The sequence below is a fragment of the Oryzias melastigma genome, linkage group LG5 (assembly GCF_002922805.2).
Source record: "Oryzias melastigma strain HK-1 linkage group LG5, ASM292280v2, whole genome shotgun sequence".
Lineage (NCBI taxonomy): Eukaryota > Metazoa > Chordata > Actinopteri > Beloniformes > Adrianichthyidae > Oryzias > Oryzias melastigma.
Genome location: NC_050516.1, coordinates 12,890,874 through 12,911,754, shown reverse-complemented (window position 1 = coordinate 12,911,754; position 20,881 = coordinate 12,890,874). Strand labels below are relative to the sequence as shown.

Below are 20,881 nucleotides of genomic sequence, written 5' to 3'. Positions count from 1 at the left end.
ATGATAGCTCTGTGCTACATAAAAATGTCATGCAATACTGGTAATGTCCAGCTGTATCGTTTTAAGCCAGATGTCAGCTCGGACGAGGAAGTGAAGATCTTCATGGACAGAACTTCCTCCAAAATCTTGATTCTTTCTCCTTCCAGTTCACCAAAGACTCGTTTAGCTAATTGTCCAATGTTTATTGATGTTGGTGAGACCAGTACATTGGTTTCTCAGAGCAGAGCTCTTGGGAAAAATAATGAAATCTAACATCAAAATGGTCTTTCATTGATTTACAATCCTTTACAACTACGATCAAATGAGCCGCCGTTCACATTTCCGTGGTCAAATCTAGAAGGTCCGTGGGATCTCGCAGAGATTTTCCAGCATTCACAGCCCTGCTACCATAAGTATTGTATGAAACGCACACACACAGTCCAGTGACGGCATATTTGACCACGGAAATGCGAACAGCGGCTCATTTGACAGCAGTCAAAGGGGAAAATGTCATCTTCTCTTCTCCAGCGCCTGAGCTAGACACGCTAGCCGGAACAGATGAGGGTTTAGTGCATGTGCAGCAGAGCAGTTGTGACGTAAAGAAGGCTCATTAATTCAAACAGAGCCTGTCTGTTTGATTGACAGCGATTTAAAAGGAGAAATACTCAGAAATGCAAAAACAAAATGATTTCTTATTACTTTTGTTCTCTTTCATAAGAAAAATCCCACACATACATGTTAAAAACATAAAAAACATGATTTTCATTGGAGGGGGACTTTAAGAACTTGCTTAGCAGAGCGAGAATTCTGTAAGTGGAAGCCCGAAACGCGTGTTTACATAGACTTTCCATTGAAAGGCCGATGTAAACGTAACTCGAGAGATGATGAGGGAGCTAAAGAATCTCCTAAATCAAAGGTCACAGATCAGACAACGTCCCCCTTCCAGAGAAAGTCAACACCTCCCTCGCCGCTTGTTTACTGCCCCCCTCATTTCTAATTTCAGAACGAGCCCCCTCCCGCTCCTCCGCCGCTCTGCCCTCCATTACAGATTTCAACACCTCACTCTGCGTCCTTTCAGAGGAGACCCTCTTCCCCCTCCTCCCCAGCTTGGGTGTTTTCAAGGTCGGCGCTTTAAGGCTTCAGAGCAAAAGGCCAAATCGATTTCCTCACTCGGTGCTGCTCCTCCACCACCACCCCCCACCTGCATTTTTCCCAGCAAAATCCCAGCAAGTGCGAGCGGCCGGGAGCGGCGTGACGGCCTGCCTGCCCGTTCACCTTTCAGTGAGCAGCAGTGAGGAGCTGTCTTGGGGAGTCGCCGCTTTATCCATTCAAACCACATTCAGCCGAGCGTCTCAGCCGGATGGGCATGGGGGGGGTTATGAAATGGGAGAGCTTCTGTCCAGTTCCAGCTCCCATCACGCATTTTCTATGAGCTTTCTTTAAGCTCAACAAGAGCCCCATGTTGGTCGTTGTTTGAGTTCTTAACTCAGATGTTTACTGCTCTCCAGTGAAGAGAAGTAACGGCTTCATGCAACCCTTCATTTCTCACGTAAACACAAGCAGCAGAGCGGCTCTTTTAATGAATGCTTATGTTGATTGGGTTCAGTTTGTCTTCTCAAAAGACTTAAGTGCTGTGTAGGAAATAAGCATATGAAATTACAGAAAAAGTTTACAATTTTTTTTAATCCTCCACCTTACAAAAGTTGTCAGTGTGATTGTCCTCTTGACATTTAGGCTATGTCCAAATTCCCACTCTTATCACTAACTACAAAAAACAGTGCCCTGGACTTTTCTATCTTCACACAATCGCATGCTGCCGAACATTGGGGCCAACCTGTAATCACCATAAACAAAGTGGGGTTTAGGATCTCGTCAAAGGTTACTACAACAACTAAAGGTGGGAACCGAACCTACAATCTTCAAATCAGATGCTGATTACCCTACCTTTGCACTACGGCTGCCACTGCCGGGTTGTCCTGGCCCATGGAGGGTGGTAGACTGGAGTGGCCATATCTTAAATGGAGCGCAGTTGTCTTGCCGTTCCCTTGAGGCCCATCCCACCTATAGGATGTAATGGAAATGGAACATACGATTGCTGTGTTTAAGGGAACTGTATTGTGAAGTATTTGGATACCGTCGTACGGTGTAGTTTTCCCACACTCTAGTCATTAGTAAGGTGCACGTTCTGCCCACTTACTAACTGTGCACAAATGCTGCACACAAGGAGTGTGCAAGTGCTTGTAGGACACCTGTAGGATGGCCACAAAAACTACCCTCTGATTGTCTTACTTCCTCGTTTCTAACAGCCAGGTTGTGTGCACGGGGTGTGCAACTGAGGCGCACTTGTCACGTGAACAGCGCTAAGGTGTCACTTGGTCAGAATTTTGGGGGCTGAAAAAATGGAAAATTCATACAACACCCCTGGATCTCACCTACTTAACCCTTACTCTTACGTGTTGTCTAAGTGTCTGCTACAACCTGACCTGTAGGAAAATATGTCCATGAACATTTTCTTTTTCCAGGCTCACTGAGTAGACTATCACCTTGATATTTTGTGCAGGCCACCTGCCACCTCAGGTTTTGCCCACATTTTTCCTTGCAGGCAGCCCGTTTCCACCCAGGATGGCAGTTGTTTCTGACTAAGGCATATTATGGCACGTCCTTACCGAGAAATCATCACGTCCCAGAGTTTCCAAGACTGATTTGTAGCAATGTCAGCGGGCATGGATCTGTTTATGAGAGGACGGTGGTTTGTGTGGAGTTCAGGTGCTGCTGGGACTCTGTGTTCTTGTTGTCCTTAATGCAGACGACTCAACCAGCAGCCGAGTACTCTCCACAGCCTCATCACTGCAGTCATTAGTGTAATTATGGGATTGGCTGAAGGACCGACAGGCAGACAGGCCAGCTCACCTCTGTCTGTCTGTCGCTCCTTTTTTCCCCTGAATTGAAGGAGAGACGTGGACAGTTCTACGTTTTGGAGTGTGTGTGTTTTGAATGGAGATTAAAGGGCGATCCTCGCAGCCACCACCTCAGTAATTGCACCTCCCGCCTCCACCACTGCTGGGCCTCCACCCTGTGAGCCTCAAAGCAGAACTCTGGTAAACCGTCAGTTTATCTGGTTACTCTCTGCCCTGTATCCCACGCAGATGCAGGGACATTCAGTCCATCTTCAAGGTTCTGTTCAAGTTAAAGGCTTAAATTCCAAACTTTACTTTATAACAATCTACTATTTAAAATGAAAAAGTATGACATAAGGAAAACGTGCAATGTGCAATATTGGGGATCAATATTGCGATTATTAGCGATACATCAACCTATAGCAAAACTAAAGAACAACTAATATATCATTTTAAATCCACTGCAACAATTTAAATAAAAGTCGACATAACTCAAATTATACTCTAAATGGCCTACATCGGGAGTAGAGATCTAACATAACCGCTTGATTTGTCAACGACATGAAGACGGTCCATCTAATCTGTCAAATGTGTATAGGGCTTTATACTTCAAGCTTCCATTAAATTATTTTAGCTTGTGAGTAAACATTTAAGTCAGCCATGGCAGTTTTCGGCAATTTTTTGGAATTTGCATATCGCACAGGCTGATATTGTGATGACAATAAATATTCAATTTATTGTCTAAGCCTAGTACCAAGTTTATCACAATAGCATGTGATATTGAAAAACAACTAGTATATTTATAATGTGGGTGTTATTTTTTACTTTTTCTTCTTTTAATGTATTTTCTTTAACCTTTTTTTTTATCTTTTTTGTACAATTGAGATAAAGTGATGCAAAAACCAAAACAAGAACAACAATTTTCAATTTTTTTGTGGTATTTTATAGTATAACTTGAGAAAATAAATGTAATTATGCACCATTTATATCTTTTATTAAATAAAACTTTTAATAATACTAAAAAAGTATATTAACAAGATGTATCTGACACTATCAAAAGCATGTGAACCGTATGTTATAAAAGTGTGATGACTGCCTTATAGTTGGCCAAAGCCCTTTTTGTGCAGCGCCTCGGTTCTGGCTGCTGCAGATGAACCGTATCAGCTGGAAATCCGCTTCAGGAGCTTGATCTGTTCCGGTTCAGATGGTCTAAAACGCTAGATGATCTCCTTTTGTAGAAGTGTGCACAGAAGCCACAGTGGGAGTAGTGCTACCATTCTCCGCTTTTCCAGTTTACCCCCCTGCCCTGGACTAAAACTCTCATCCTGCTCTAGTTCTCCCCACATTTATATTTTTACGATCTTTTCTAACCACACAGATCATTATGTCATTTCTTCCTCTTTCCATTTGCTTAAACATTTCTTGGCTTTTGGGACTTTTGGGAGTTCAGCCCCCCAAATCTTTCCCCGCCGAGCCGAACCACATTGTAAAATGCCGTGTTTTTAGCAGAGCAGCTCTGTGCGACTCAGGGGCTCGTAGCTGGCAGGAGCGCGGTGGAAAACTGGCGCAGAGAAAGCTGGAGGAGTACGAGGAGGGAGGAGGAGGCCCGGAGATAAAAACACTAGAACAAATGAGTCACTCGAGCTGCCATGCTGGGATGGAGCTACTGGCACCAGAGCAGCGGTGGCCGTGTTGCTATGTAATTAAACGTACAGCAGGTTCGGCCTTTTGATTCAAAAGTTCCAGATTATAAACTCATTTAGAGTTTTGTGTTTCCTGCTTTGACCCCTGAACGATGCCTTTGGGTCAGTCGGGAGAATCCAGCGTTCTCTTGTCAACTTTTAGACCAGGACATTCCCACTGTCTTGTGCTGCCCTCGCTCCGAAATCCTGGCCATGTTTGGCCTGTGGAGGCTACAGGTTATATTTAGAGGCAACGCCGGCGGGGAGTGAAGATGACTCCAGCTGTCTCTTCATCGCTTTAAAATGATCTCACCTCTTTTGAGACGTACGTAATTCAGCACGCAGCTGCATTTGATCCCGATCCGACTAGCCCTCGCTTGTAAAGCTCAGATGGAATCCATGTTTTTTTTCCCTTTCGTTTGAAAGACACAACACTTTAGAACGCGACGGCCCTTCAGTCCAACATTCACATCCTCCAGCAATTTCTTTTAAATCTAAACTTGGGTTGAAGCACGTCAAAAGATGGAGGTTTTATTCACGCCACTTGGAGGAATGAAAAGACGTCCATCATAGCTGATTTTTATGAAGCAAATCCAATCGTCGTTGGGGTCTTTTTTTCCCTCCATACATCAACAGGCATGATCGGAGCTTAACTTTGCCTGACGTGTGTTTAATTGTCCATTTTTTTCCCTCCGTTGTTGACGTGTCACAGAGGATTTACCAACGTTCTGATTTGGCTTGAAGCTCTTCTTCTCAAAGCGTCAAACTGCGCGCACAGAACTGCTCCACAGTTAATCCCAAGCTCATTCTTTTGTCTCATCACTTCTCAAATAGCGAATCAGTGAATCCACTGGGAGGAATTTGTCAGGAACTAAAAAAAATGTTAAACTTTATATTGGTGTTGCCACAGAGTAACAGTCTAACACAGAACTCTGTCTCAGTTGGGAGGCTATTTATTTAAACCTATTATTAGGTGGGCCGTTTAGATGTTTGCCATATTTAAAAGTGCATGTCTGTGTACCAACTGTTATCCATCCTGCCTTTACATCCATCCATTTCAGCTATGTCTCTTTCATTTCATTTATTTATTTTTAACCAATAGTTACCATCTGTTAAAAGCCTGACAAGCACATATGATGACTCATAGATAAAGAAACATTTTTTGGGTCATGCTACACTCACAAATGCGCAATGGGGAGGCCTAGGCAAAATCTTTAAGGTTAGCTGCCGCTGCTCTTTTTTGAGAAATCATTGGTCTGGCAATTTTTTTAGGAGTTTTTTTCTTACTGGGAGGGAGGGTCTAAGGGCAGGGATAACCAGTTTTATTTAGTCTTAGTTTTTAACTATTGTTCATATTTCCAAGCCCAATAAGGCAATTTTCTTTGTGATTTTGAGCTATATAAATAAAATCGAATTGAATTGAATTGAATGCAGCAGCAGTCAGGTTGCCGTCAGTAAGGTGAGGATGACGCAAGTACAAAATTGGATGACACCTGGGTGGTGGCAGCCAGATCGCCAGCCGGCAACAGCTCTGATTGAACAATACAAGAATTGTCTCTGGACGTTGATAGCATCGGCAGTCCATAGCAAGTGGCACCAGCTGCTCAGTAGCCGGGGTTAAATAAAAAGCGGGCCATTTCGCACCCCTGGTTATTCGCAACTCAGATTTTGAACACTCATTATAATCTAGTCAATTTACACATTTTTAGACAACGTTACCACCCAAGAAAGCACAAAGTTCTGTCTTCTTTGTATTCTTCTCAGCATCAACATGAGTTCACCAATACGGAGGTCTCAGAGTTGCTCTGGTTCTTTCAACGCCATGATCCAGCATCAATGCCGTCTCCCCATTTGGAACCACAGTGCACACAGAGAAAACTTAAAATATGTCTCGGCGGCCACTGACTAATGTAAAAAAATAAATAAATAATCCGGTCACTTTTTAATTTATTTATTTGTATTTTTTTAAAACCTCTTCGGCTGTCGCAAGACCTTTAATAATGTGACTGCCGCTTGCCGATTTCAAATGCCATCGTGTGGCCACCTTCCGAATTTGCTGAAAAACGTACATTTATGTCACCACGTGGTGGCATTTTGGGATATGTGACCATAGTCTTAGATTAGTATTGTATGCATCATGGTGAGCACATAAAATTAGTCCTGAGATCTGCAAAAGACATGTTCAATCCTCTTTTCATTGCATTCATTCTCCTTGACAGAACTTTAGCTGGTGTCTAGATTTTGTTTCTTGTTCAGGCCAAGTGGGGTTTGTTTTTTTTCTTCATCTGTAAGGGACTGTCAATCATAGATGCCATTATGACCCTAAGGTCTGGCCTCAAAAATCATGAAGTGACACCACAGATTTAGACTCAAAAAGACTTCTTCAATACAGATTTCCCCAACTTACCTGTTTCATAAGGAGTTTAACTTGTAACATTACTGAAAAGAAATTGTTGAATATTAAATATTCTGTAGTTTTAAGTGTAATAAAAGTTATTTTGACTGTTGGCACACAAAAAAAGTCCTTCTGGGTTTTGTGCACATGGTAACCTGAAAGCATCATTTGTCCGTTTTATCTTGAATTTCGTGAAAGCGAGAAGTTCTGCAGTAAAAAGAAGACAGGATATGACTAGTGTCACTTTAGAAGACGATCTCAGAAAACACATTTGTTTCAACAGAGGAAGCTGCTGGAAATTTTATTTTTTTGGTTTTCTTGGGAAAGTGGTTTGTGTGGCACGCTGACGTTGTGGAGAGCAGAGGAAGTGTGCTTAAGTAGGTCGGGTAGTGTAGGGAGTATAAGGTGGAACTTATTCTAGAGATGTAGTTGTGTGTGTGTGTGTGTGTGTGTGTGGGGGGGGGGTTATGTGTGTGTGCAGGTGGTAGCTCTGCAATATTTAGAGATTAAGTTCAGCCTCTCCCACTACTGCAAGATTCACATAGACTATGATTCATTAATTCATGTCCATCCATTTTTTGACTCGCTGCTAATTTGCTGCTATCTTGTGTACAGTCAATGTGTGGAAAACACAGATGACGTTTGGAGATCAGGTTTATTGATTTTGAAGAGTTCTATGAAAGCATTGGTAAGCACACCTCTACGTCTGGGTTTATGAGATCATTCAGACTCTACCAGTACAATGAGGTTCACCATCTAGGAGCTGCATCTGAATGATGGCTGCTTTCAGCGTTACTTCCATCTCCTGTGACCCAGATTGACGAATTGTTGTCCGTATTAGAATAAAATTGGAGAAACTTCTTACTCTTGTCTTAATACAAATAAAAAAATATCATAAAGTTCAGAAGTAGCAGGATCAGATTCTTCTCCATGTTTGTTTTGGATTTTGCTGATTACATCATCAACATGGGCCTGAACTGAGTTACTGATCGGTTGACACAAAGCAAATTTTTCACAAACATTCAGACTTTTGAGCTATGTTCACTGTAGACCAGACGTTTGCCGTATTGTTCCACCACCCAAAATATATTGCAGCTAAACCGTCACACACAGGTGTGATGGTCAAAATGCCTTGCAAGACCTCAAATCATGTCTCTACATTGACTTGACACTGAAAGTGTCTGCCTTAGCCACACGAATAGCATTCCATGTCAATGTAGCTTGTATTTTGCTAGTATTGGTAGGCTGGCTGTGTTTGCCATAAGGTGTGTATGTCTCTCTCTGTGTGATAACCATGTGTTCCTCACAGGTTTACAGCTCTAAGCTCTCTGTCATCATAGTTCATGTCATCTCATCGCACATCCACACAAACATGTTTGTTTTTTCTATTGATATAATGCATTTCCTTTCATCTTAACCAGACATAAAGGTTCCAAAACACTAACCTTTAACTTTGTGTCTTACATTAACTTTTGACCATCAAAAACTGAGTTTTAAATTTATATTCTGTGGGCCAGGCAAAATGTCCTCATGACCACAAATGTCAACGCTTTGTCAGATATCTGTCATGGGTTGGTCCCCACAAGTACATGATTACATGTACATGTAGACACACACAGCTGCAGACCTCTGTCCACGTGAAATGTTTTCATTATTAAAGTGGAAAGCTCTGACCTTGTTCTGCACTTCAACCAAGATACAAAATGTAGTTTTTCTTTTGGGGGATCCACTTAACTTCCGTCTATAGTAGACATAAAAAAAAACTAAAATAATGTTTTGTTTCAAGTTTCTTTTTTAAACATAGCAGAAGTGCAAAGCAATAGTTTTTGATGTGTACTTTTTATTTTATTGCTCTCTAGTGGAGCTTCTGTCACTATATCAAAAAGCATGTTTAATCTATGTTATAAATTTCCTAAAAGATGTGTTGGGATTTTACAGGGATCAATGCATGGTCATCTATATTTTTTATCCTATGCCATTTTCAAATATGCTTCTCTATTTCTCCAGTAACATTTGACATCTTTTACATGATAAGAAAGTGAGGTGAGAAGTAACAAGCTAACATGATGAAAAAGCCTGCTTGTTTAAAGGTGTACACTTTTTAAAGCATTTAGTATTGCTTTAGTATGTAAAAACGATTTAAAGGAAAAATGTCTCGTCTTGTAAAACTTGCAAAGATTGACTTCTAAGATCACCATTGTGATAAAGTCCCTTTTCTGACCAAGTAATGTCTTGTATTCAGAACCAGCATCTAATCACCAGTAATAAACTTGAAAGTTTTTTGTTGCTTTTTAAAAAAAATAAAGAATATAGTCCAAACGTCATATATGACAGAATAGAACTGGATAGTGACCCCATGTGGTTTTGTTACCTTAGAACACGTGGTACTACCAATGCCGTCCCCCACCTAAAGATCACTAAGGCCCAACCGTACTACAAGAATGACCCTATCCAATCTTCAATTATAAGTAAATATTGTTTTTCTTTTGTACATTTTGCTTTGGAGCTTTGGGTGTCCATCCTTTTCCTCCTCTTCACCTCTCACCGGATACACCTGACACCATGCCATCGGTTCCCTCTTTGTCCCCTACCCCCCCCTTCTCTTGGTCTCACTTGAATTCCTGCCCCCGTCTTTGTTTACATCTCACATCCTCATCATTCCTTTCTCATTTTCCCTTCCTCTTCATCCATAACTCAATTTCTCTCGCTCACACCTCCTCATCCGTCATTGCCTCCTCCAGCACACGAGGCTGATGTGCCAAGCTGTCCTTGCTAACAATGGCCTCCTTTCTTTCTGTCCGGTTCCTACTGAAACAATGCTGCTTTCTTTTCCTGGATGGAAATGTGACAGCTGCTTGTAATTGCTTTTTTCCCCCCCAAGTAGTCTCTTAATTTTTTTTTTTTTTTTTGAGGTATTTATTTGGTATCCATTGTGCTATTCTAGGCATGTTTACATTAAAATTATCTGGACCCCACAAGACAGCCCAGTGAACTTTATTTTTCAAAGATTTTTTTATCTTCATTAATGTCTGTGGCAGACATGAAATCCTGTCCACCTGTCATAGTAGAGATCACACATCAATATAAGGGTGGGGTCATCTGGACCCCATAAGAGAGCACAAGGGGTAAAACAAACTCAACTTCATAACCGCTCTCCTTAGCTTGTTTACATTAAAAGTGGGGTCATCTGGACCCCCACAAGACAGCCCAGTGAACTTTATTTTTCGAAGATTGTTTTATCTTCATTAATGTCCATGGCAGACATAAAATCCTGTCCACCTTTGTCCACATTTGTCATGGAGAGAATCACATATCAATATGTGGTTGGAGTCACCTGGACCCCAAAGAGAGCGGAAGGGTTACACCAAAAAAACTCCCATGCTTGAATACACTAGATACTAGTATAGATACGGACAATTACTCTCTAGTTGGTTCTAGTTGTCTTTTTAAGAACCAACTGATTGCATAACATTTTTTTTTAGCACCAGCCCTGTTCGGAGTCTGCAAGGTAGAGGATACTATGGGTGGGTTGATAAAATCGAATAATTGATTTGAATCGATTTAAGCTTAACAGATCAATAATCGATTCATAAAAATATAAATCAATTTAGCACATAAAGCTGAAGTCCGCTAGCTTGATGCTAATGTTTAATGTCATTTCCAAAAGGACGGCTAATGCTAACGCTCGGTTGACCTAACATACATTGCTGACTAAATAAATATCTTTGTAAACTCACAGGTATGAATTTTCTAAATTATATTTTTTAAAAGTAAAGTAACTTTAGAAGTAAAGCAAGTAAAAGTAACCATTTGTGGCCTAAAACATCTTTTTTTGCTCATACTTTCTTCTTCTTCTTGAATTAGGTGTAATGCTATAGCGCAATTGCCACCTAGTGGCCAAACAGAAATACCCCCCAGGAGAAGCAGAACAATGTCTACAATGTTAAAGATCTGAACATTTTAGTTAGAACTTCTCTTTTTGAGAAACAATGTAACACTGTATGATATTAACAATCTCATTATTTCACTAATACATTTTACAGTATGTGAACTGTATCAGATTAATGTAAATATATTAAAAATATATAGCAGATTATTATTTATTATATGTATTTCTTAACAAATGTGTCTAATCATTTGTTAATGAATCGGAAAAAAATTGTCATTGAATCGGTCCAGGCTCTTGTGAATCAATTGAATAGTTTCTGGAAACTATAATCCATACCCAGCCCTAGAGGATACTTTACATTTTTAATCATAAATGTAACAGTTCTCTGTCTGTCTTTAATTTTTAAAACCTCCATCTCAATCTTTTAAACCTGATTTGAGGATCAGTTTCTGTCACTGTTGATGCTGAGCTCGTCTGCTGTAAAATGACCCATAGGCGCCACCTCTCCAGTTAGCCAGTTCCCGTTCTGTGCGCTGACGCTCCAGCCGCCGAGAACCAGGACTCTGAACGAAACAGCTGAGGAAGCAGCGGGGGTGTGAGCAGCGATGCAGAGAAAAATGAGAGAGATGCCGGTGATTTGCGATAACGTCTCCGAGTGTTTCACGCCTGTCGCTCACATAGACTTCAAATACGTCTCCAGTTTGTTGCACCACGGCGCCTGTCAGCGAGGCTCACGGTGCTGATAGTCACGCTGGCTTTTGTGGCTGACGTGTCACAAAAAAATAAAGAAAAAAAGATGATGATGAAAGAAGCCCAAACTTTGATGACATTATCAGTCATTTCCTTTAATGAAGTCTTTTAAGTTGAGGACGAACACATGTAACCTCCTGCTGCACTCGTGCTGTGGTGACACGTCTTCAAACCGTCCTCCTGCTGCTGGTTTAATGCCATTAACGTTACCATGAAGTAATTGCATTCATCGTTAAATGCTTACGGAGCTGAAGCGTTTCTGGAGGTGAATAAGACATGATTTCCCTGCAGTAAAGTTCCTAAGCACGGCGTTTAACTGCTGCTCTGTACGATTATCGCACATCTGTGAATAAATTAACTTTGATTATAGCTTCTTTGTAATATCTTTGCCCTATGTTGCCCTTGCCAACACCTTAATAGCTTCTCCGAAAGTAGTTTGTTCCCTCTCCCCTTGCTCCCAGCCCCTCTGAGCTTTCCTGTGTAAATCCCTTAAAAAGCAGACTTTTCCTCACAGGCTGTTTGACGGCGTGAAGCTTCCAAGCAGCTGTTTTTTCAGTGTGGGGGGGGTGCAGAACCTGGGGGATTTTGTGAATGCGCGTGATAACCTTCAGAGCCAAACATCAAGCGCTTGTACATGGATTTGATGTATTGTTCATGTTGGAAAAGAAAGAATCCGCCCTCTGCTGGGATCAGGTGGGAGCATGAAACAAAGCACTGCTGTGCTTTTGTTTCCACATTATATTTGCACCAGAAGTGTGAAGCTCTTAATCTGTTCCTCGAACATGACTACGCTCAGTAAAACAAGCAGATGAAATGAGTTTCCCATTGCTGGAACACACAACCACAGTGAGGTCCTGTAACTAAACTGCCAACCGCAAGGAAGAAGCCTTTGCCCTGCAGCCAACTTCCAACCATACTTTCTTCTAAACACATCTTCTGAAATGATTGGCCGATTACTTTTGACCAAACCACAGATGTGAGATCATCTATGCATCGGGAACTTAGGTGATGGCTGTCATGGAAAAGTTCAGTGTTTAGTTGGCAGACTCAACAGTTTACCGTTTGAAAACATTTCCTCTACATTTGTGGTTAAATACAAAAGAAAAATCAGACTTCTTGTGGAGGATTTCTATTGAAGAATATAAACATGGTGTTATGGTAGCTTTCACTCAAGGACAGTCTTAGAAACTCAGTTTTGCAGAAGATTTCGCCGGCAAAATCTAAATTACAAGCTCTGACATACAGTAAGTCCTTGACAGTTTATGCAACGGGAATTGGTTGATTCTTTACCAAACTAAAGTTTTGAATAACGGCAAAAAGCCGCTTCTCTGGTATTAAAGAGTAATAAGAAGATGAATGACTTCTTGTAATAAACTTCCAGTGACATTTACAAATATAGATATTGCTGTGGTTGCTTTCACTCTAGGACAATCTGACAAATTTAGTTTAAGTGGGCAGGGAATGCCCCCTTTATTTGGTTTGAATTGCCTTCACACTGGGAACTTGGTGGAGACCAAATTGCTTGAAAAAAGTCTTGCAATTCCAACTGCTACTTTTTTTTCCACCTGAAACAAGCTCTGAACTGCAAGAGGAAAAAAGCAGGATGGAAAATATTGGCTTGTCCCAGTAGTCCTCTGTCTATCATATTAATAAGCGCATTCACCTCCTTACTAAACCATGTATACCCATAAGTGATTCTCAAACTTTCCTTGTGATTTGCGCTGTGGGCTGTTTTTTATTTCCCCACTTGTAATTCATTACACTTATTTGATTTTCTTCTTCACTTTGTTTTGTCAGCTTTTAATGTAAATTGAGTGTGGCGCATTTAGGTCAAATATCTGAAAATTCTACTGTTCTATCCAGATTAAGAAAAATGAGATATCACTTTAAACACTTTTGAGCCGGTTTGAAAACGTTCCCAGTGGTGTTTCAAGACATAGTTTCTCCAGAGCAGTAGTAGTTTCATAGGAATTTACCTCTGATTGTGGGCGGGACCATTGGCATGGAGCAACCCCAACCCCCTTCCTCTTCCTGTTGCTAAGCGCTCTCTTTATAAATTCTTCTACAGAACTCTGTTTATGCACTCTATCTTACAGCCCCTCAGAAATGAAAACATTCATGGATGCAAGTGGATGCATTAAAATAGAGTAGAGCAAGAAGGCTTGTGGCTATCCCATTATATTTTTTACATTAAAACTATGATCTTTTTAATTATTTGTAGAAAGAAATATTAAGAAAAACAATTTTAAGCTTAATTTTCTATATATGTCCTCTATCGTCAGAAAAATGTCACAGGAACATGTTAAAACACCAAAGACAAATCTTTCATTAGAGTGGATCTGTTAAGACAGATGTCAAGAGGACTTTCAGAATATAAGCTTTTAATTACAGTAGTATACAGTAAAGAGTAGGGGTTTGGATCCACATAAGGCAACAAAGAAAAGAAACGTGTGTGTTTTACCGCTGCTCCAGGCCTTCACACTCATTTTTTTTCTTTTTTTCCCCAAAGATGCATAGCTGCTTGAAACTTTTACGAGCTCCACTTATCTTGACATTCAATGAAACATTTTTTTTCCTTCTAAACTGCTCTACTAAAAGGCTCTTTGATAAAATCTGTTTATAGAAATTACCAAAAGGGGATCTTATTTTTGAAGGAAAATGTCTCAAACTGCCTCCAAATTCTGAACCAAAGAAATCGTTCAAGGCATAAATTAAATAAATCATCCTTTAGGGAACAAAAAACAAAATACTTTTTTTCTTTTTTTTTACAGTGAATATACTTTGAGATCTTGCTGTTGACATCAGTTTGGTTCTTTTCCCAGGACTGATTCTGTCACTGTGTTGAATTCTGTGAATTGGATATTTTTGGTTAGGTCTGCCCAATAATTTGCAAATTATCGTAATCGCGATAAAAACTGCATAAACTGATGTAAATCGTTGCCTTGAAGATATATACATGATAAAACAATCTCATGGCAGATTGAAGTATTTAATGAATAAAGGAAAGCCCTTTATGTATTTGACTAACGGGATGTATATCTTCATGTCATTGACCAATCGAATGGAGTCTTTTTATGTTAGATGCTCACCTCCTATGTAGGCTAGGGTCATTTGGATTATTATTTATGTAGACTTGTATTTAAACAAAACTGTTGTAGTAAAAACTTAGAATGGTGTATTGGTAGGTTTTTGTTTTTCTATTTGTTCATGTATCGCAACTCATTACAATATTTATAACCAATAATAAGTTAAAGATCTCATCACACTTCTGTTCTGTGACTTTTGAGCTTCCTCTCTGCCAAGCTTTGGTCTGAAAATATCTTCTTTTATCTTGCGTGTGGACATTTTATCTGCTTTTGTCAAAAATAAATCAAAGAATCTGCGTGTCACTATAAAGAAAAATCCCTTTTGTTGTTATCTTCGTTTAAATTTGACCAGGTATGCTACTACGGCATGTGTTGTCAGACCAATAGGCTTCTAAGAACGAAAGAATATTGATGAAAGTTTAAATAAAACATGACCGATGAATTTTAATTTCAAAAGTTTTGTTAATTTCCTTGCTCGCTTGTGGCTTATAAAGGGAAGGATCCAAAGACATTTAGAACAGGAGAAGCATGCTTGGCAATAAAATGAAGATGGTACAGGTGACATTTCGGAGATATCTTATTCCTATTTGGACGTTTGTCACTTTCTGTGATTCTGGGAAGATGCTTGTCCCTTCAGGCACTGAAACATTTCCTGTCCAGCTTGAAACTTATGACAACATCTGTGCTCATGTGTGATAGATTTTTTTGTGACAATGGCCACATGTGTGCCCTATCTGTCCATTGGAAATTGCACACTCAGCCGCAAGTTTATACTTGTACGTCTGTGTCTTGTCTTGTGCATTGCTGCTCCTCGCTGTCTTCATGCTTGGGAATGTGTGTTTGTGTGTTGTCCCCTGAGGCTGCCCGTGTGCTGGTTAGAGCAGTAATGATGTGTCTAGGGAGCACTGCCTCTACATAATTTATCAAGCAGGATTTATTAGCCGCAGAATTAACTTGTAAGGCGGCGGGGGCGCAGGGAGGCAGGATACATTTGTTCTTGTTTTTGAATTTATGTGTGTGGATGCGTTGTCACTCCCCTGCGATCCATTTCTCTCCATCAGCCTCCTGCTAGGGGGACGTCCCCAGCCGAATAATTGGCCAACTTATTTTAATTTTAGTCGTGCTTAATTTACAACACGAAGCAGCGCTTGCATATATTTATTTCTGATAAAAAGCAGGATATAAATTCAGTTTATAGCCATTGCATACAGCTTCAATGAGTGATATAGATTTTTTTTTTTTTTTACTTTTTGACAAAAAAATACCCTTTGGATTGATTGAAACATGGCACACAATCTTCCCTTTTTTCTTGTAAGGGCAAACTGAGTCAATTACACTATTCAAAAGCAGGTTTGCATAACGCTTTAACATTCACACAAAGTGCTAACTGAATGTTGTGCTTGTGAAGGCCTCTGTGTTTAGGACCATCTGTTAATTCCCCTTTGTGGTATTTATCTTTCAGATAACAGAAATGGGAAAAAACTCCCTCCCCGCCTGGCTGCACTGGGATTCCGAGAGCAGAATTCTGCAGGGTCTGCCTTTGGAGAAGGATAAAGGAATCCACTACATATCTGTATCCATCTCCAACCAAACAAAAGCCACCTCCACTGAGGTGTTTTCCATAGAGGTACATCCAGAAGACCACTTGGACGCCGATTCTGCCCAGATGGTGTCGAACCAAGCCTCCGCTGAAGATGACCTCCAGCCGTTCATGTGTGAAGCCGAGGAGCCGGTCACGGTACTCACAGTAATTCTGGATGCCGACTTGACCAAGATGAGCTCGGAACAAAGGGTGGAACTTATGGATAAGATGAGAAGCTTCTCTGGCGTGGGTCTCCATCACATGAGGATGCTTCCCGTGGTCAACAACAGGCTGTTTGACATGTCTGCATTCATGGCTGGACCAGGCAATGCCAAAAAGGTGAGATTTACAAAACTAAATTTGAAAAAAAAATATTGCATATATCTGAAGATCACATTTGTCTAACGATGGTGCTTTTCTACCCAGGTGGTGGAGAATGGCGCTTTATTGTCTTGGAAGCTCGGCTGCTCCTTGGACCAGAGCACAGTTCCAAATCTAGATAGTGTTCAGGGTCCTGCAAAGGAAGGTACAATGTCAACCAAGCTGGGATACCCTGTGGTTGGGTGGCATATTGCGAACAAGAAACCAGGTGTTCCAAAGAGGGTGAGGCGCCAGTTAAACAACACGCCAACTCCCATTCTGGCAGTGGTTCCTCCAGCAACTGCTGTGGAGCCCCCTGTGAGGGTTGTTCCAACACTTTCATCCCCTTCCATCGCTGCTCCAACTGAAAGTTTTGCTCCCCCTATTAGAGGCCCTGTTCCCCTTCCAGGAAAGCCTACCCCCAGAGTTCATGAGCCAACTCTCCATACCCCAACAATGGATCCACCTCTGCCAACAAAGGTAATGGAGACCACCAGCACTATCCAGCCAACAGGGACCAGGCCAATTTATGTTGAAGCTACCGCAACTCCAACCCCGTCAACGAAAAAGCCGCCAAGGAAGCAGAAGAAACCAAAATCAACTCCAGTGCCCAAAGTACCATCCAAGTCCTCCACTACCAAGCCCCCCAGGCGCACTACACCACCACCTAGTATTTCTTCAGATCCATCTAATGAGCCACCAGTCTTGCGTAATGCTATTGACCGTGTCTATGCATTAGTGGGCACCTATTTTGAAGTTAAGATCCCATCTGATACCTTCTTTGACATAGAGGATGGTACTACTGACAAGCTGCGTCTTACCCTCAAACAAAACCATGATAAAGTTGTTGAAGATGGATCCTGGATCCAGTTCAACACAACAAGCCAACTTCTCTATGGCCTTCCTGATCTTGAGCAAGTGGGAGAACATGTCTATTATTTGCATGCAACAGACAAAGGTGGCCGCTTCACAGTAGATGCTTTTGAGGTCTACGTGTCCAACTGGCCTCAAAACAAAATCCCAGTCATTTTCAAGGCCCGCTTCGTAGGAGAACCTCGTTCTTTGAAAAATGACATCCACAAAAAGATCCTACTTGTTAAGAAGCTGGCATATGCACTGGGGGATCGAAATAGTAGTACAGTGAGTTTAACCAAAATTGAAAAGGGATCCATTTTGGTGGAGTGGACAAACACTAGCCTTCAGCAGAAACCTTGTCCGAAGGAACAACTCGCAATTATGAGCCGGGCCCTTGCCGATGCCAGCGGGAATCCTTCTCAAGCTTTTAGGTACACTATGGAACCTGAATTCAGAACAATAAACGTCACAGTGAAGGGAACAGGAAGCTGTGCAAAATACTCCTTTATCCCACCAGAAGAGTATGACCCAATGCCATCGATAACACGGGCTCCGGATCTGGGGTCGAGTCGAGGAAGCACAGATGATGTTTACCTTCACACGGTTATTCCTGCTGTGGTGGTGGCAGCAATCCTGCTGATTGCAGGAGTTATCGCCATGATCTGCTACCGGAAGAAACGCAAGGGAAAACTCACCATCGAGGACCAGGCCACTTTCATCAAAAAAGGCGTTCCAATCATCTTTGCAGACGAGCTTGATGACTCTAAGCCTCCTCCATCCTCCAGTATGCCCTTGATTCTCCAAGAGGAGAAGCCCCCTCTCCCGCCCCCCGAATACCCCAACATGGCCACGCCAGAGACAACCCCTCTCAATCAGGAGCTGCTTGGGGAGTACACAGCTCTGAAAGATGAGGACCCGAACGCGCCGCCATATCAGCCACCGCCTCCCTTTGCCACTCCCATGGAGGGCAAAGGCTCCCGTCCCAAGAACATGACTCCCTACAGATCTCCCCCTCCCTATGTGCCACCCTAAGACTTATCTGACCCTCCTCTTACAGGGTGGAGGGGAGAGGATGCCTGAAAAACTGTCAGTTTTTATTCTGGTGTTTGTCGATCTGGACATTGACATGGGAACGGTCACAAGAGGTGCTAAAGTACAAAACAGCTACAGGGGACTTTGGTTTTTGGGGGGAGAAGCGTTTTTGGGTGGGCTTTATGGTTAACCGATTGAATGATCCGCTGAAACAGCTGGGAGGGACTACTGCTTTAATGGTAGCCCAGCTGTGGTAGCCCAAGAAACAATTTCTTACACTCGGCTTGCGGTAAAACCAGTGGGTCAAAAGCAACAAACCGGGAGCAATCCTCTCCCTCCCAGCATTTTGTTTTTTCGCAGATTTGGATACTGGATATTACTTATAAATATATATTTTTTTCTTCTTCTTTATCCCAAGACTCCTTTCTTTTTCTCTGGACCGAAGCGTTTGCCTAAAAGTTCTTCTTTTGTCTTGCTTTTAAATACTTTAGGAAGAAAGGCAACGACTCGTGTTTTTATTATAGAGTAAGATTCTCAGAGAAAAGCTATCTCAGAAGATCCCTGCAGGCAATGCAAGAGCAACGGAAACTGAAGAGTGTGTGTGCGTGCGCGTGGATGAGTGGGTGTGTTTCTTCAGATTCAATACGGTTTGCCTTTTAACACTAGCTGTTTGTTTCTATTCTTATTCACAATGTCTAGTAAAGCTGAGAATAACACAGTAGGTTACAAAAGATTTATTAGAGATGAGTAATAAATATTTTTTTTAATTTGTTTTTAAAGAATCACTGTTTATCTGGAAGGCATTCTAAAAAATGTTGGTTTTCGGTGGTGGGAGAAGACAGAAATAAAGGGAATGCCTCCCCTAAATAATCTGCAAATTATTTTTATTCATCTTGTTTTTTTTTTTTGTTTGTTTGTTTTTTTGTTTGTTTTTTGTGTGTAACATCAACAGAAATGAATTGCGCTGCAAAACGGGAGGGGTGTGGTTTAAGAATATTTTTGTGTCCCCCCCCGTTTGACTCAGCTTAGCTTAAATACCATCAGGAGGAATGTTTATCAGCCGTAAAAAACACACATTTTCAAGCATGCCTTTAAGATGAGTAAAAATGGTCATGAAATAAATCTGAAAAGTAAACAAAAACAAACAATTTTGTTCTATTTATATATGAAATTTTACAATATGGAATTATGACGAGACCACATTTAGTTGAAATTGAAAAACAAAATCGAAATTGAAATAATACATCTTTTTTAAATTACTAATCAATCTTATCTATGCATTTACTTTATTTTCCAATCATATTTATTCATCTAATTGGCATCAATTTCCATTTGGTTAACTGGATATTTCCCAACTACAGTTTGTCTCACACTGGTATTAAATGCACTGCCCATCCAAAACGGCATCACCAAATGTCCACTTACAGCACCCATTGGCTTCTGAAGCAACCAAAGTAACCCCCGATCATAATACTCCCCCCTCAGTTATTATACCAGGACCCTTTTTTTTTGTTTTTTTTGTTTTTGCTTATAACAGGATCAGCCTTATTTTGATCAGAACACATGGTCAACTGTAATATTGAGGGACGGGCAGTGTGTTTTTGAACAGAATGAACCATTTCAAAGGACTTTCTATGCTGCTGAGATGATTTCGGGGGTGAATAACACAAAACCCATGAAAAATTCAAAAGTTATGAGAAATACATTTTTTTTTTTTTTACAAAATTTTTGATACAGCCAGAAATAGTTTGACACTATAAATTGGTTTTTAGTTTTGAGATTTGTAAGACTTTAGCCTAGAATTTCAATTATGACTCAGTAATGTACTGTCTCTGTTTTTGTTTCAAGTTTTTTTTCATGTGGGTCACACATTTCCGGGTTTATTTGAGCGTGTGAATTCGGATATATCTGTCACAACGATGGAATGACCCGTACTCTATGTAATCATTTTTTTTTTCTTTCATCCTTATTGATGAGTTTTAACTGAAAGTGACCCTTTGCAATAAAAAAGTGTGGTTGCAGTCCGCTCGGCGGCTCAGGCGAGCGACTTGCACTGCCGTGACCTTGTTGGATTTTGCCAAGGCTTTTTTTGCTTATGGAGTGTGTATTGTTATAATAAAATAAAACCAACCGGTACCTTCAACTCCTGCGTGTCGCTGGTGCTTCTCTCGCCCATTGTCCTTGCGGGTTCTGCTGGGAGTTTTCTGACCGTGAAAATGTCTCGCTGTCGCACTCCTCGATCACTCTGACTGATGACGGAGGCTGGGGTTTTCTGTCACTGTCACTTTTGAACTGCTCGCACTTTAGCCTTGAGTTTGATGAATCAGTCTGTCAGAAGTCCACATGAAGTTTTAGCTCCCTGGACGGCCGGAGT

General features: G+C 41.1%; 1 protein-coding gene across 3 annotated transcripts in view; it reads left to right on the top strand.

Annotated features, from left to right (window-relative positions):
* Positions 1 to 20,650, top strand: part of dag1 (dystroglycan 1) — a 56,640-nt gene extending 35,990 nt beyond the window's left edge. For all 3 annotated transcript variants that reach the window (XM_024269984.2, XM_024269985.2, XM_036211889.1), the window contains exons 3-4: positions 16,141 to 16,599; positions 16,687 to 20,650. In XM_024269984.2, the coding sequence (XP_024125752.1) occupies positions 16,141 to 16,599; positions 16,687 to 18,507 (2,280 nt within the window). In that variant the 3' untranslated portion in view covers positions 18,508 to 20,650. The remainder of the gene's footprint in view (positions 1 to 16,140; positions 16,600 to 16,686) is intronic.
* Positions 20,651 to 20,881: the final 231 nt, after the last annotated feature.